The following is a 17,328-nucleotide window of genomic DNA, read 5'->3' as shown; positions in this document are numbered from 1 at the left end:
CAGCCGGTGTTCAAGATTAACTGGTGATCCGATCAACTGGTGATATTCAGTGAGCGAGACAGCTATTACAGCGGCAATACATAGCATAGGTGACTGTGTTGATGCCTGTTCAAAACACAGATGTCAATAAACTGTTCTGGAATTTTCTTCTTGTCAGCTTTAACATTGTCGTTACTGCTCTGTTTGGACTCACGGCTATTCAGTCTACCAATAAAATACTCCGTTTAATGAGGATTTCCACCTAACGGAGTGGAAATATCGCTTCACTGTGGCAGAGTGTGACGATCTACACCAGATTAACTGGTGACAAGTCTGTGGCCTCAGTCCGACAAAAACAGCAAGAGAAGTTCTAATACCGTTTTCAAAGTTTACTGCGATAAACCAGTTGGACCCGAGTTGTTCCACTTTTAAACAGATTTTAAGTAAAACAGTGACATCATATAAACCATCTGACCACATTCTAACCAGAGATTTCACATCCCAACCTTCAGAACGTCGATATGCTTCATCTAATTTTTCCCCCGTTATTCAGGATTTATTTATTTTACTGGGGCATTGCAAGTTAATCAGCATTGTATTCTATAGAATCAATGCATTGTCTGTCACATACCAGTCAAAGGGACCAAACCAGGAGTTCCATATGTTAATTACCTTTTGCTGCTATGTACTTTTTAGGCAGGTTTGCATGATTGTACTTCCATCCATCCACTCTCTATGTACCGCTTTATCCTCATGAGGGTTGTGGGGGGTGCTGGAGCCTATCCCAGCTGACTCCGGCGAAGGCAGGGGACACCCAGGACAGGTTGCCAGTCTGTCGCAGGGCTACATACACAGACGAACAATCACACTTGCATTCACACCTACGGGCAATTTAGAGTACTCAATTAACCTCAGCATATTTTTGGACTGTGGGAGGAAGCCGGAGTGCCCGGAGAAAACCCGTGCATGCACAGGGAGAACATGCAAACTCCATGCAGAAAGATCCCAGGCCCACCCCAGGATTTGAACCAGGGATCTTCTTGCTGCAAGGCAAAAGTGCTAACCACTTACTCCACTGAGCAGCCCCATGATTGTACTTGTTATGGAGTATTTTAAGTAAAATAAAGAATAAAAAAAGGAATCAATGCATTGTAAATTAAATGCACTGACTTTACAGAACACAAAATTAAAGTTTTTTTTTAATTTCTAAAGACGTAGAACAATAATGGAGACGATTATATTTATTCTACAAAACCTTAACGATCCCACCCTTGAACTATATAGCTAGCTGCAGTTTCAAACAAGATCTCACAACTCAAGACGTGAAACAGTAAAATAAGAATGAATAAAAACAGACCAAATAAGATCATCTTGCTGAATTGTTCCACGCTAAGTTCCATCTGCATATTCCCTCTCAGACTAAAAACTGCCCCTTCACTAGGGTTGCCAACTGTCCCTTAAAATATGGAATTGTCCCATATTGAGCAACAAAATTTTGCATCCCATATGGAACGCACTTTGTCCCATATTACCATGAGAATCAAAAATCAGTCTGTAAAATGTCAACGTAATCGATGAACAACAGGGTGCTTCATGTGAAAATTTACGGTAATCTCATTGCCAGCCCTCTCTTACTCTGTGACCAATGAACTGACAGCACACTCACACACAAGTAAGACAATACAGAATCCAGCTCATCTCATTGGTCGAGGTCCTTTCACATGAAAAGAAGGTATACTGGCAAACAAGAGACAACAACAAAGCAGCATGGATGACACTGATGTGGATGACAATTTTCAGGCCTTGGACACTGCCGATGGAACTCCTCCAAGGAAGATTAAGAGGCTGCAGAAATACAGAAGCGAATGGGAACAAGAATACATGTGGGTGGAAAAAGTGCGCGATAATATTTACAAGGCGCACTGCACTGTCTGTCGGCGCACATTTTCTGTAGCCCAAGGCGGACTTTATGAAGTTAAACAGCATGCATCTAGTGCTGTACACGTTAAAACCATGAGACACAACAAAACCAGGGGAATCCTTGACCGGTTTGTTGTCCACCAGGCAACGCCAGATTCAGATACGGTATGTAAAAAATAAGAATGATTTCTTTTTACCCTTTAAGTCCTAGTCTGTCATCAGTGTTTGGGTAAGCACACTTTGGAATACCGTAATTATGTCACCATTTAGGCTATTGGACAAAATCCAACGGTTTCTGAAAGCTGAGACGTTGCACTTTACAGGCAACATGTAGTTTTATTTCACTTTATTTTTCATTGACAGTGGTTTCATTCATACCCTCCCAGGATGCAATAGAAGCAGCCACTTTGTTCCCAAAGAGTCAACTGCCCTGTACAATTAAATAAAAGTTGCAAAAAAAATCTTAATTTCATAGTTTTTTCCCACTAAAACCAAATTCTGTTTTAGTGTTTTTCTTAAACCATCAGTACACTCTTGTAGCAGTAGGTAAATTGTAAATAACATAACCTCATTATGGGAGTCATTAGGTCATTCCCTCGGGTTTGCTAAGTGCCCTAGTGGCCAGGTGTGAATGGGTTGTTATTTTGCGCTGAAAAATAAATTGTTGAATAATAATTTGTTTTCCATGCATTTGTATCACTCAAAAACATGCATCTAATTAAACTCAGGTTTGACTCAAAAAAGGTTAAAAATCGTTTTACGCACAAAAAAAGGCAAAAAAATATTTCACCATGCTGGGAGGGGTGAAGGCAATCGGGTCGGCCAGCCCTGCCAGCAAGGTGTCCCTTATTTATTTTTCAGGGAGTTGGCAACCCTACCCTTCACTGAACACCTTTACACTTATATATACTTATGACTACCAATAGCTGTGAATAAATGTTGTTTTTCCTTTTTATTAGCTTTATTTGACAGGTAAGCAGAGAGACGGATGGAAAAGTAGGGAGAAAACCTACAACAGAAAGCCGTGAGCTGCAGTTGAACTCAGGCCGCTGCATCGGGTTTATCTTTCTGTTGACAGATCTCCTGTTCAGTTATCCGAGCTAATGCCCCAGTATATGTGACATACTGAAAGGAATTGGTGTCTTTTCTCAGTGACGTGTCAGTTTAGAGTAGTATGACTCAACAAAGTTCTGCTGCTGGTTTGAACATGAATGTCCTGTGAATTTTGCTAAATTGCTGCATCTCAAATCCAATACGTTAAATACTGCTGGGCTGTTTTGGTCAAATTTTGACGTTTGTGTTATTTAAATACGACAGTGTAGCTGCAATGTGATCTAAACCTGCCAATACTGTATCAATATATTAATGTTATACTGCAACATTTCGGCATTCTGTTATCACCCGGTTTGGTGAACTCTTGTTCAATAACGTGCACACCGTGTGCTGGTCTCCTGTCTGCTGCTTTAACAGGTTTTAACAGTAAACAGAGATCGCAGCTCCACTGGCTCCACAGTCTATGTTCCAACCGCGGTGACGTAGTTTTTCCTTTCATGTAGCCTGACAGCGCATGACTTTTAAAATGAGAACGCCTCTTATTTCCAGTTATTTTGTCAAGACCGAAATGTATAGAACAGCAGAAATCTCATTTTATAGACGAAGTTGTCCCATTGTTTATTTCCTAAGGGGTCCTGAAAAGCCACGCCTACAAAACATCTGTCTCAGAAACCCTGCTATCACCAGTTGATCGGAACACCAGTTAATCTTGAACACTGGTGGAGAACTGTGAGTTAAAGACCCGACAACCGAGGGCTGCCACTCGCCAGGTAAAGAAGGACAGCGTCAAAGGTTTCTGTGAGGAACCGAGGCGGTGAGAAGTGAGTACGGTTGCAAACTGGGTTTATTAAAAAACATCTCTCCTTTTTTAATGTCCGGCAACTTTAAAATATTATATATTCCCCTGAACCTAATCAAACACTGCCTGAAGTAGTTATCTCTCTTGACGCCGAAAGGTGTTTGACAGAGTTAAATGGAACTACCTTTTTCAGAGTCTTGAGAAATTTGGATTTGGACCCAAATTCATAGCTTGGATACAGTTACTATACAACTCTCCATCGTCCTCTGTTCATACCAATAACACCAGTTCTCCTTGCTTCCCGCTGCTGCGTGGCTCAAGACAGGGCTGCCTCATCTCCCCCCTCCTGTTTGCTATTGCAGTGGAGCCTCTTGCAATTGCGTTGCGATCTTCGTCTGATGTGCGTGGCATTAGAAGAGGTGAAGTGGAGCATAAACTGTCATTATATGCCGATGACTTACTTTTGTATATAACAGACCCCCAGATGTCTTTACCTTCTATTATGATAATACTTCAGAAATTCAGTGAAATTTCAGGTTATAAGATAAATGTTTCCCAAAGTGAACTTTTTCCATTAAACCCGACTGCACAGTCTTATCCATCTGACTCCTATCCTTTTAAAGTAGCTTTTGATTGCTTTACATATTTGGGCATCATTATAGCTAAAAGAATTCATGATCTCTTTAAGCTCAATTTTGCTCCGCTTTTGGAACATACCAAAGTGACTTTTGATAGGTGGTCATTACTCCCTTTTTCATTAGCTGGCAGAATAAATTTAATAATAATGAACATTTTACCCAAATTTTTATATCTTTTCAAACTGTACCCATATTTATAAAAAACTCTTACTTTTCACACCTTAATAAGCTTATTTCTGATTTTATTTGGAATAAAAAAGCCACCTCGTATTCGCAAGGAATTTCTACAGAGGCCTGGAGCTCTAGGGGGCATGGCATTACCGCATTTCCAGCTTTATTACTGGGCGTGTAACTTGAGAGTTTTAGCATATTGGCTTCAGGCTTATAAAGAACATAGTCCACCCTCCTGGCTACAGATTGAAGCAGACATCTCTCGTCCAACATCTTTACCTGCTCTGTTGTACAACAATGCCTATTTCACAAAAGCATATGATATCTGCCCCCTTACTGAACGAGTCTTTGCGTATCTGGACTCAGGTGCAGAGACACTTTGGCTGGCATGCAGGATCAATTTGTGCCCCACTGATACAAATCATCAGTTTCTTCCCTCATTTCACTGTAACTCCTTTCAGGTTTGGCATGAGAAAGGAATGGTGCCATTTAAGGATCTGTACATAGCAAATATTTTTGCCTCATTTGACCAGCTTAGAGCAAAATTTAACTTACCAAACTCTAATTTTCTAAGATACTTGCAGGTTCGAGATTGGCTTTGCAATCATACCAGATCATTTCCAATAATTCCTGAACAGCAGCCGTTCGACACTTTGTTCCCAGCTAATCCATCCTCGAGGGGCACAATATCTATCCTATACTTGAAGCTTTCATCCTATCAAACAGCTTCTTGTGACGCATTAAAAGAAGCATGGCAGACTGATCTAAATATTAACTTTAAAGATACTGAGTGGTCAAATACAATGTCAAGAATACATTCCTCATCGATATGGGCCAGGCACGGACTGATCCAGTTCAAAATAGTAAATAGACTTCATCTATCTAAAGCCAGACTTTCAAAAATTTATCCATCAGTTACTGACTCCTGCAATAGATGTGGTAGCTCCCCTGCAACTTTAGCTCATACTTTCTGGCATTGTTCAAGACTTTCAGAATACTGGTTACCCATTTTTAAGGCACTGTCCAAAATACTTGGAAGACTAATTACCCCAGACCCTCTTACAGCCATTTTTGGAATCCAACCTGAGGACAGTAATCTGCCAAAGACTCAATCGAACTGTATAGCATATGTCACTCTCCTAGCTAGAAGGCTTATTTTAACACAATGGATACACCCCAACCCCCCCTCTTCAAACACTGGGTCAGGGATACATTATACTACTTGAAGCTAGAAAAAATACGTCTTTAATGGCAAGGTTCTAAGGACAAGTTTTTCCATATCTGGTAACCTTTTATTTTGTATCTGTTGGAGCAGATATAACATCATTATATTACAAGTTTATCTGTAAGGACAGCTTGTAGGTGACTGCACACACACACACACCCTTTTTTTTGGTATTGTTTGTTCTTGCTTTGTTTTGTTTTTCTTGTCTGGACTGTTCGTGTTTATTAATAACTATTATCTTTATGAAGGTTTTTTTTGCTGTACTATTAATTAATATTACAAGTATTGATACACATTTTTTTCCTCTTTTTGTATGTTGTTGAAATGGGTAGGGAATGGTTAAAAAAATGACATTTGCAGTGAAAATAATTATGCTTGAGATCATTGAAACTTTAAATAAAGTTGTAAGAAAAAAGACGTGAGCACGGTTGGATAGAAGTTTTTTTTCGGAGGTTGAAACTGAACTGTGTGTTGTTTTTTTGGAAGCTAAAGCCTGACTTTTCTGTTTGGACACTGAGGCTGGACTTCTCTATTTTTTTTGGAAGCGAAGCTGGATTTTCCCTCCGTGTGTGCTTTTTCACGAGCTTCAGTGGACACAAAGGCCTGGTACCATAGAACAGACACAATCCTGGGTGATTTTGGGGTGTGTGACCTCGGGTTAACCTGTTTATCATCAAGTTCAGTGAATAAATGTTGCTGTGTTATTTTAACAGACCAGTCGCTGATATTTTCATGTGTTGTTGAGTGCAAGAGGTAAGTTTCACTGTTTAATTGAGATGAAAGTTATGCATGAGAGCATTGCCCGCATTCACAGTGTGTATTCAGAATCCGAGGGTAATTTAGTAGCTCACGCTGATTGATCTCCTATCCTGAGGTTTTCTTCATAAAACTGAAATGTATATGTCAGGGTAGAGACTGCGACTTGGTAGAGTTGGAGTTTCTACCAGTAGAGATTGCGATCGCAATCTCTACTGGTAGAAACTCCAATTCTACCAAATCGCAGTCTCTACCCTGACATATATATCGGTAGGAAGGCTACACACACACACACACACACACAGAAACTGAGAGTGTGCTACTGATTGATCTCACAAAAACTAAAACTTTCTTGTGCAGATGCCACATCAACCATCCACAACAAATCTCAAGTTTTAGCAATTTCAAACAAATGACACATTTCTTGAAAGCATCGTTTACTAACGGGGAATGTGTTCAGAGGTTAGAAAGGTGCTGCAGATGACAACGCCACCAGTTCTCTCTTTGCTGAAGCCATGAGGGCAGTTTTCAGGTTTCAGTACCCGGCAGGTCAGAGATCACATTTTTTTTTTCAGTCATCCAGGAGTAACAAGAAGGACTGTAAAACAAATACTGTGTGCTGCACGTGTGACAAATACAGTTGCAGTCTGTCCTCTGTGTGTTAATTAAAGCTTAATATGTTCAGAATATTTTGCTTTGAATCTGTTATTTTTTCGATTCTTATGATTGATGTAGGTCATGCTGCTTGTCAGTGGGAGCAATGATTCAAAAGATGAGAAAATTCTAGTATTTTATAGCTGAGTTTTGTAGTTTTATATTCCATTGTACAGTATACTGTACACTTGTTTCCCTTCAAAAATTCATTTAAAGTTCACTTCTGCACATTTCTGGTACTTTATTAGGCTACAGAAGTATTATCTCTTGCAAAACAAGAAATGTTTACACCTATGCAGTACCTTTAGCAGCAATAATAGTGATAATAAACCTCTACTTAAAGAAAGAAAACAGTTACAGCATGAACAATGGTATAAAAATGAATGGTGTTCACTGATTAAATACAGTCTTTCTACCCTCTGAGGAAGCAAAAACAGGCATTCACAAAGTGTGTGATGCATGACAGGTTGTTTCTTCATGTAAAATAGATTTTTGGTTAAAAATTCCATTAAGCTGCTCTATTTTAGAGGCTCAGTGGAGGCAGGTCATTTCTGACCCTGAGGACAGGAGTGTTCAGGACGTTAAGACAATACAAGGGTTCAATGTGCTGTATGACGACACAATGAGATCCTACTAACAAATCACACAGATGACCTATGTGGTGACAATAGAAGAAATAAATAGCATAAGACCTTTATCTAACCAGCAGAAATTGCAGCACAGCTTCACCTGTTTTTAACATTTCTGGTTTTGACATTTGCAGGAGTGTATCAGCTGCTACTAGTAAAACCACTTGTCTGTTGCTTGAAAACATAATAATGTTGGTTATGTCTTTGATATCTGACTCAGAGTTATTCTTGCTGGGGATCTTCAGTGTTACATGAATTATGAAATAACTTGTAAATGTTCATCTGTTTGAAAACATTCAAAACATTTCATGAAGTCATGGAGCTGCACGTTTTATTCCAACTTTATTTCACGTCCAGATCTCCTCTGCTGCAGTGACACACTCTGTTGTGTTCTACTGTCACAATGTCTCTGTATCTCGTTGCCTCCTTTTACTTGAAAGACAGCAGAGCTCAAGCTGAGTGGATTCCAGCAGTATGTTCACACCTGAACAGCCATGTTCTCTCAGCAGAAAGTGAAAATGTTCCAAACAGCTTCACATTATCTCCAATCAGTGCTCTGCTGATGAAGGATGTCATGATAGCAGAAATGTAGCAGTCTGTACCAATACCATATCCATCCAGACATTCAGTTTGGTTCTTCTGCCTGCTCCACCACCACAGTCCAGACTCCATCTGGTCTAATCATCAAGGATTGCTTACATACTTCCTCACAATTGTTGTTGAAGCACAGACTAAAGGTGCTTAAAATCTAAAACATCTACTTTTAACCTGTACCAATTCTTACATGTTGTTTCAACCTTAATTCTCACATTATGTTTTCCACAGATGTTTCAGGATCATGTCCTCTCAGCTGTGTGGATTCTCATGTGGGCTTTTAATCGATGACTGCGGTTGAAGCTTTTTCCACAGGTTCCACAAGAATATGGCTTCTCACCTGTGTGACGTCTCATGTGGGCAGTCAAAGAGCCCCGTTGACTGAAGCTTTTTCCACAGGTTCCACAAGAAAACGGCTTCTCACCTGTGTGACATCTCATGTGTTCAGTCAAATAGGTCCGTCGACTAAAGCTTTTTCCACAGGTTCCACAAGAATATTGCTTTCCCATTTTGTGAACTGCCATGTGCTTATAATGTGCTGATGAACCAGAAAATCTTTTTCCACAAATGTTACAAACATACGGCTTCTCACCTGTGTGACATCTCATGTGGGCAGTCAAATGGGTCCGTCGAATAAAGCTTTTTTCACAGGTTCCACAAACATACGGCTTCTCACCTGTGTGACGTCTCATGTGGTAAGTCAAATGGGACCGTTGACTGAAGCTTTTCCCACAGATTTCACAAGAATACGGCTTCTCACCTGTGTGGGTTCTGTGATGTCTGATTAAATTTGATTTACGCCTAAAAGCTTTTCCACAGACCTCGCATGTTGCAGATTTTCTTGCCTTGTCATTATCACACAGTCGCTCTGACAATGGAGCATTGTCTACATCATTACTGTGACTGTTATTACTCTGATGTCTTGGTTTCTGCTCAATACATCTAGTTGATCCTGAGTCTACATCCTTGCATCCTTCCTGATCTGGGCTCTCAGCTACACAAGAGATGTGAAACAGGAGCTGATCACTGTTTGGTTTTGGTTCACTGTGGTCACTTTCCTCATCAGCAGGAGTCACCTCAAAGGTATCAGTCTCCTGTTTCAATCCAATTAACTCTTCCTCCTGACTGGAGCAGAGTTCATCCTGTTCCACTTTAATTTGTGGTAACCCTGGGTTTGATTGGGCCAGACTGGTGCACAATTCTTCCTGTTCCATTTTAATTTGAGAAATCTCTGGGTTTGATTGGTCCTGACTAGTGCAGAGTTCCTCCTGCTGATCTTTAATCCGTAGAGGCTCTGGGTCCTCATGGTCCACCATGGAGTTTTTCTCCCGGTCATGGGGCTGATGGTCAACAACAGTCTTCTCATTCTCACAGACATAAGACTGTGGGAGCTCTGGAGGGAAAAAGAGACAAAAGATAATGGTCAGCTCAAGAGTCGAATGTTTGACGCAAAAAGAATATGATGGTTTATAATAGAAGTCTTTGAGCAATGAAACAGCAGCAGGAATGATACAAGCATCTCCAAATGACTGAACATTTCTATGAACACGTTGTTCCACAGTGGATACAGGAGCACAAAGTTCTAATGGTAAACACCACTGGGTACTTTTCTACACACCACACAGACAGGTTTGATGGGGATCCATTAAAATCTGTCTGAATAAAGCTGCTGTCCTCTTCAGCCTTCAAACCTGTCAGGACATTTGGATTTTAATGTTATTCTTATTTTACTGCTGGTTACTGTACTGTTGATTTGACTCATCAGTGAAACCCAACATGTTAATAGTGGAATGCAGTTGAACACATTACTTCTATACTCTCTAACTCTGTACGTGCACTTTCTTTAGATCATGAATGATCTCTATACATGGAATTATGTCTCTGGACTGAAATGATGGAATGACTGAGTCCTCTGTCAGAGTTTTATTATTAAACTGTTTGATAACACAATGCAGTTGCTGTCAGTGTGGAGTAGTTCAGATAAACACTTCCAGCACCTCTGAACAGGAAACTTTGGTTCTTGCGTCCAGGGCCAATCAACACAAGGATCACGTTTTTAAAACTCCACACAGCTTCAACTAACAGACTCCATATTATGAGCCCATTCTCTCTTCCTCAGACGACGCTGAAGTTAGCTTCCGATTCGGCAGCTTCCGATTCGGCACTTAAGGGAAAAGTTAAGGGGAAATGAAATGAATGTGCCGTGCGACAGTTTATCCACTGATTATCTGTTTTTTTTCGACACTTCTTGATGTGTAAACATTTTAGACATTTGGGTAAGACATTAACTATGCCTGACAAGAGCTATTGTAAAATTAAAATTAGTATTTTATTTGTGAAAACGTTTAAGGGGATTTTCACAAATCAGACACTATGTTTTTATGAATCTACAGGCTCTGTAGAATAATTCAGTCCAGATTTGAAGAGTCTAGGTGTAGCGGTTCTCGACCTGGACCTGGTCTAATGTGGTCTGGATGAGAAAAAAAACTGTAAAATGTGCCTTTATTGCATTTTCACAAATAGAATAAAGTTTTCACAAATCAGAGACTATGTTTTTATGAATCTACAGGCTCTGTAGAATAATTCAGTCCAGATTTGAAGAGTCTAGGTGTAGCGGTTCTCGACCTGGACCTGGTCTAATGTGGTCTGGATGAGAAAAAAAACTGTAAAATGTGCCTTTATTGCATTTTCACAAATAGAATCAAGTTTTCACAAATCAGAGACTATGTTTTTATGAATCTACAGGCTCTGTAGAATAATTCAGTCCAGATTTGAAGAGTGTAGGTACAGTGGTTTTCAATCTGGACCTGGTCTAATAAGGACTGGTTAAAAAGCAAAAACGGTGAAATATCCCCTTAAACGTTTTCACAAATAAAATACTAATTTTACCAATACAATAGCTCTTGTCAGGCATAGTTAATGTCTTACCCAAATGTCTAAAATGTTTACACATCAAGAAGTGTCGAAAAAAACAGATAATCAGTGGATAAACTGTCGCACAGCACATTCATTTCATTTCCCCTTAACTTTTCCCTTAAGTGCCGAATCGGAAGCTGCCGAATCGGAAGCTAACTTCAGCGTCGTCGTGTGTCTCAGTTCATCTGAACACTTCATGATGTTCTACATGCTAGAAGTGGAATTCTTCACCATCAAAACACATACACACCTATGGGCTGTAAGGGGATGTGTGGTTTCCAGATGAAATCCAGCAGTCTGCGCTGACGATCGATCTCCTCCTGGTACTGGACGATGGTTTTTTCAAACTCTGTGAATATTTCTCCAGCAGCAGCAGTGAGTCTGTCGCTGATCAACTCTCTCAGATACTCAACTGAACACATCGTTACTTTAACGCTCTGATATTTCTCATTCATACTATAATACAGCCGTTTTAGCTCAGTCCACACAGCAGTGAAGCAAACTCTGCTCATGCTTCTTTGTTTACATCCGCCGGGTGTCACACTGTGAAGTTCCGGCAGAAACACTGAGTTACTTTCTTCTTCCTCATTGAATTAGGCGGACGAGACGCATCACTGGCGTATTGCTGCCACCTACTGGATGTTACTCATAGTCCTTAGAGAATCCTCGATATTTTCTGATGCAGTCCTGTGGTCATGAGAAAGTTCAGAAGTTTCTTCTTATTTGTCCACTCCTCCATGTTAAGTAGAAAGTAAAGATTAAAAACAGTTCGTCCAGCTGCTCCTCGTCTCTCATGTTTCTTCTGTTGGCATGAGTAGAGCTTACACTAAAGAAGAACATTTCTCACAATTTCTAGTTCACCACACTCACAGTTCCTATCTCTGTGCTTCCCAATCAAAGCCAGTCCACTTTTCAGACTGCAGTGTCTGAGTCTTTGCCAGGTTAGAACGATTGAGTCTCTTCTTACACCACTGAAGTGCCTTCTTACTTTTCCCATTTTACCTTGAAGAGCAAAATCAGTCCCCCTCTTCTTTTGTTCCTTAAAAAGTCAAAGCATTTATCCCTCAGACTGACTTTAAAAGCACATGTTTAGAGAGATTGATAGAGCTGGAATGAAAATGTCTTTGGGGAAATCAGCGGCTCCAGATGGACTTACAACCAACTTTGATCCGTTTTTCTGGGCTGATATTAGAGAATGACTGTTTGACGCATTCAAAGAAGCTTTCAATCAGGGAGTCACACTCATTTTAGTTCAGGTTCCACATTTCGCCCAGTTTGATCTCAAGTGGGCCGGACCGCTTTTTACTACAGGATCAAAACCACAAAAGTCAGATTAAAAAAGACAAAAAAATGAGACAAAAACCAGACAAAATATTGTGATGATGATTGATGGATTGTGCTCATTTGGTAGAGGATGCTGCTTTTACACTCTTTCTACGTTCATTGAAAGCTTCTGACAAGCTTCAACACCACTTTATTTGACATTCACTGCATTATTTTGGATTGAAAATTCATTCATATGCTCTACATGTTGTCCAGCAGAATTCCTTCAATGTGGAACTACTAGAAGATGAGATGTTAACAGGAGCAAACACCAAGGAGACCCATCAGTCCTCTGCTGTTTATTATTAGCTCTGGATATCAACCCTCCCGTTGGCTTCATTTACGGCACCAAAAAACAGGAAAAAAAAGTCCAGAAATTCAGCAAAAAAATTCACCAAATTTATGGAAATGGGCAAAAATCTTCAGGAAGAAAATTCCAATAATTCCTTAAAAGTTTTATTTAAAAAAAAAAAATCCCCCTAATTTGGAGAAGAAAAGACCAAAGAAAATTCTTGTAAATATTTTCAAAAAATGAGTAAAAATCTTCCATAAAAATCCTAAAAATATCTAAAGTGATTCCATATTTATCAGTAAAACTTCTGATATTTTCTTTAAGAACATTCACAAAAAAATCAACCAAAATCCAGTAAATTCTCTGGATTTTGGTTGATTTTTATGTGAATGTTCTTTAGAAACATTTCTTCTTTTTCCACCAAAAAATGTTGAAAAATGTCCCAAAAATGTTAAAATGTGGACATCAGAAGTTTCACTGTGAAAATGTTTATTATTTTCCACATTTTCAAACTTTAAAACGACACGAGTGTTAAAAATAATGAATCTATAAAAGCATTTAATAACGACACAGTCAGCAGATGATCCAACATTATTTTAAAGCTGTGTGTATTTTCCTGAAGCCTCAAGGTTTGATTGAAACTAAATGTGAGATCTGATCCGTTCACCATAAAACACAAACTTTACTTCAGAATATTCCAGTAAAAATGAGCTGAAACATTTGGGAGAAACTATCACCAAAATATGATCAACAGGGAAACTTCTAACATTCTGATTGTTGGAAATCAAATCTAAAATCCTTGAAGATCTGCTTCCAAAGGAATCTTTCATATTTGGTAGAATATTGAGAAGAGAAATGGAAGGATTTCAGGATGAATTTACCACAAACCACAGAAGAGCACAGAATCCTTTGGAAAGAGTGATCTAGATGTGATGAACTGACTGCCAAGTCCTCACACCTTAATCCCATCAGAAAGTTATGGAGATTTATGGCAAGAAAAGTTCATAATGATGGAAAATAGTTCAATAACAAGGATGACCTGAAACATTAATGATTAAAGCACGAGACAGAATTGATGAGAAAATGCTGCTTTCTCTGATTCAGAACCAAAAAGGTGAACAGAAGTGACTTTACATTATGGAGACGATAAATTATTAAGATCTGATCTTTGTGTTCCATGTTGAGTAGAATAAAGCAGATGAATAATAAACAGCTGATATAATGTGTGTTTGTAATGAAGAACTCAGAGTCAGGATTTTTAGCCACAGCCCTTTATTCTTCTCCATCACACACAAGATGAAGGAAGTTCTCATTTCATCACTAGAACAGGACTTAAAGACTCAAATCAGGATCAAGTGTGGCTGCACAAAAAGCTGATTTTCACTGGACAATAATGTGTGAAAGTCTGTCAGCAGTTTGGAGATTCACTGCTTCCTCTCTCATTTCACACTTTGTGCAGCTCAAATGCTTTTAGTTCAAGTGAGCGTCAGAGGAACACAGCACACTTCTCCTCCATTCCTCGGGCATCTTCTCAACATCTAAGATCCTGTTGAACAACCCAGTCACAAACTCTACTGCTACCTCTCCGAGACACTTCCATACCTCCACAGGTATATCATCAGGACCACGAGCGGCTTGTTGTCAACTTTGTCTGTTTACCAATAATTGCTGTGTGTTTTGTAATCGTTCAGTTGAAAATAAGATTGCAGGCTAATTGGTGCTAATTAGAGGGTTCCAGCTAAGACCAGTGAATTCATCCTGTTTGTAATGGTGGGTTTTTACGATGCCCTTTATTTATTTATTGCATCTGGAAAGGATTGCACTTTAAAAGCACTTTATGCACTTTAAATAAGTTTAAAACCATGAAGTAAAAAGTATAAAATGGTTAAAGAAAAATTGGTATAAATGCTCAGAGTAATTTGTTAAACTGTGATTCAAAATCAACTCTTTAAAATGCAGATAAATTCATGTGTGGTATAGTATTGGGTTGAATATTGCTCATGCCATGATTTGTCGCTTCAGTTTATGTGGTGTTGAGGTTGACAAACAGAAACTGAGTGGAGTAGCATTTGCCAATGTGGTGAAAATGTCCATGAGGAATGGTTGTTACTATTTGCTGAATGCAGTAATGCGAACATTGTCCTTTTGTGTTCTGTTTAAAGGTTTTTCACCTTAATGTAGCAACTAAACGTATGGACTGATGGAAGTTGCCACCTCTGTATCTCATGAATTTGTGACCACTGCAAAATAAAAGAGGGAAAAGAAAGAAAGCAACTGTCTGACTGATGAGTGGAGTCCTGCTCAAACCCTGGGTAGATGAAACATCCTTTTTCAAGTGGGGAAACTGCAGAAACTGTGAGAAAAATCATCAGTGAGAATCACCTGTCATTGAAAGTGGGAGGACACTTGACACTATGGGAGAGTGCAAAGAACAGAGAGTGAGAGCTGCCTTTAAACAGAACACTGAGCAGTAAAATACATTCACGCATCTTTATGTTCTCTTTATTCTCTTTTTCCATGTCCGTTTTCTGTCTATGTTCCTTATTTTTAACAGTTTAAGTTCATTTGTATCAGTTTTAGGTGAAACTGAAAAGAGCTAAAAGTGAACTATTGAGTTGAAATGTGTCCTCTGTGTTGGCTGATGAACATATCGGACACTCTGACACTTGTGTATATTTATATCCTAATGAAGATGTGTTTGATGTGACAGGTGATTGGCAGGAGGAGGAGAGTCTGACGGAGGAGCAGAGGAATGTTGGCAGCCATTTAGTCTGAGCTCAACAACGGAGGAAACATGGATTCTTCACAAAAAGTGAGAAACATACCACTGTAACATTATTATCATTCATTTGTTCTTTAAAATGTCTAAAGTTGCTCCAGTTGGTTAGATGGGCCGACCAAAGCCAGGTGACGTTGGCTGGAGAGATGTAGCTCTGCAGAAGCAGCTGTACTGAGGATATAATGGTGGACTGCTAGGAAGCTGCTTGTTTTTTGTTTGAGGCTGAACTAGCTGCTGATCATACTTTCTGAAAATGTCTTACATGGTGATGAAGATAAGTAACGGAAGAAAAGTCTTGTTTTTCAAGCAAGTTGTTCAGGAAGGTAAAGAGCAGCATTTTCTTTGGTAGAGAATAATGCTTTTGAGCACTGTGAGTTTACCAGCCTTTTCCTTCTCAAGAAATTCAGACAGTTGAACCCAGAAGTTTACTTACACTGTATAAATGACACATAACCCTTTATTGAATTTACACGATCTGACATTAAATCTGGCAATGCTTCTCCTGTTTTATGTCACCAAAATTATCTTTAAATGCCAGAATAACGAAAGAGAGATTTTTTTGTTTAGCGAATTTTTATTATTTTATTCACAATCAAAAGTTTGCATACATTAAGACTGCTATTCCTTCAAGATAATGATGTCCTGACTTTGAAAGCTTTTGATAGATTAAGATGTATTTCAGGCACACCTCAAACACACTGCTTCCTTGTGTGACGACATTAGAAAATCTAAAGAAATCAGCCAAGACATCACTAAGACATTTGTGGGCCTCCACAGGTGTGGTTCATCCTTGGGTGCAGTTTCCAGATTGCTGTGGTTTGACGTTTATCTGTCCAAACAATTACATGCACAGATCAACACCATGGGAATGTCAAGCCATCCTACTGCTCAAGATGGAGATTGGTTAAGCTTAGGATTGTTTCGGAGGGAAATGTGCTCATCAACCCCAGAACAAAAACAAACGACCTTGTGAAGATGCTGGCTGAGGATGGCCTGAGTACACCATCCCAACTGTGAAGCATGGGGGTGGCAGCACCATGTTGTGGGAGTGTTTTTGCTGCAGGAGGGACTGGTGCACTTCACAAAATAGATGGCATCAAGAGGATGGAACATTATGTGGAAATATTGAAGCAACATCAGCCAGCAAATGAAAGCTTGGGCTCAAGTGGGTCTTCCAAATGGACAAGGACAGCGCTGGTGCAGATCTGACACTGTCCTGGAGAAACTGTACACTACTGACTTAGAACTGCTTTCTGTTTCACTGTGCCCTCCATATCTGCCTCAGAAATGTCCTCATATTTGTGAAACTTGTCTATATCAGTCCAAAGGCCAGTGAAATAAATGCCTGTGGGCTTATCCATCAGGCCATCCAGAGACCACTGCTCACTAAAACACACACTGAGAGACTTCCATCAGTAGAGCACATGCCCCACAAGATGAGACAAAATCTTTGATCTGTTACAACAATGTGAAAGGTGCTTCTCCTCGGGGTTCCTCTGACCACAACTGCATCCTCCTTATCCCTGTCTACCACTGTACTGAAGCAAGGCAAAGTGCAGAACATCAGAGTGAAAGTTTGTCACACTCTGCAGGGATGTCT

At 39.6% G+C, this 17,328-nt stretch overlaps 3 protein-coding genes across 38 annotated transcripts in view; 1 reads left to right on the top strand and 2 right to left on the bottom strand.

The window, feature by feature from the left end:
• Positions 1 to 17,328, bottom strand: part of LOC110972485 (zinc finger protein OZF-like) — a 657,596-nt gene that overhangs the window by 439,623 nt on the left and 200,645 nt on the right. The gene's annotated exons all lie outside the window — the stretch shown is intronic.
• LOC127531946 (gastrula zinc finger protein XlCGF26.1-like) overlaps positions 1 to 17,328 on the top strand; it is a 217,991-nt gene that overhangs the window by 29,626 nt on the left and 171,037 nt on the right. For 3 of the 29 annotated variants that reach the window (XM_051942504.1, XM_051942523.1, XM_051942507.1), the window contains one exon: positions 15,660 to 15,761. The exons of 25 other annotated variants lie outside the window; for them this stretch is intronic. In XM_051942504.1, coding sequence (XP_051798464.1) covers positions 15,744 to 15,761 — 18 coding nt within the window. In that variant the 5' untranslated portion in view covers positions 15,660 to 15,743. Of the gene's footprint in view, positions 1 to 15,266; positions 15,388 to 15,659; positions 15,762 to 17,328 lie in introns of those variants that run through there. One more of the 29 variants, XM_051942509.1, reaches the window with a different exon arrangement.
• The window catches only part of LOC127532011 (zinc finger protein 615-like), a 190,934-nt gene that overhangs the window by 33,682 nt on the left and 139,924 nt on the right, over positions 1 to 17,328 (bottom strand). Inside the window, exons 1-2 of one of the 7 annotated variants that reach the window (XR_007939237.1) lie at positions 11,585 to 11,887; positions 7,527 to 9,811 (exon numbers count right to left, since the gene is read on the bottom strand). The exons of 2 other annotated variants lie outside the window; for them this stretch is intronic. Coding sequence is in view for 2 of the 5 variants with exons in the window: in XM_051942987.1 (XP_051798947.1) it covers positions 8,661 to 9,811; positions 11,585 to 11,789 (1,356 nt within the window). In the remaining 3 variants the exon portion in view is untranslated. Of the gene's footprint in view, positions 1 to 6,961; positions 9,812 to 11,584; positions 11,888 to 17,328 lie in introns of those variants that run through there. 4 more of the 7 variants (XR_007939238.1, XM_051942987.1, XR_007939239.1 and 1 more) reach the window with 4 other exon arrangements.

This window comes from Acanthochromis polyacanthus, chromosome 22, assembly GCF_021347895.1.
Source record: "Acanthochromis polyacanthus isolate Apoly-LR-REF ecotype Palm Island chromosome 22, KAUST_Apoly_ChrSc, whole genome shotgun sequence".
Taxonomy (NCBI): Eukaryota; Metazoa; Chordata; class Actinopteri; family Pomacentridae; genus Acanthochromis; species Acanthochromis polyacanthus.
This window is presented reverse-complemented; position numbering and strand designations above follow the sequence as displayed.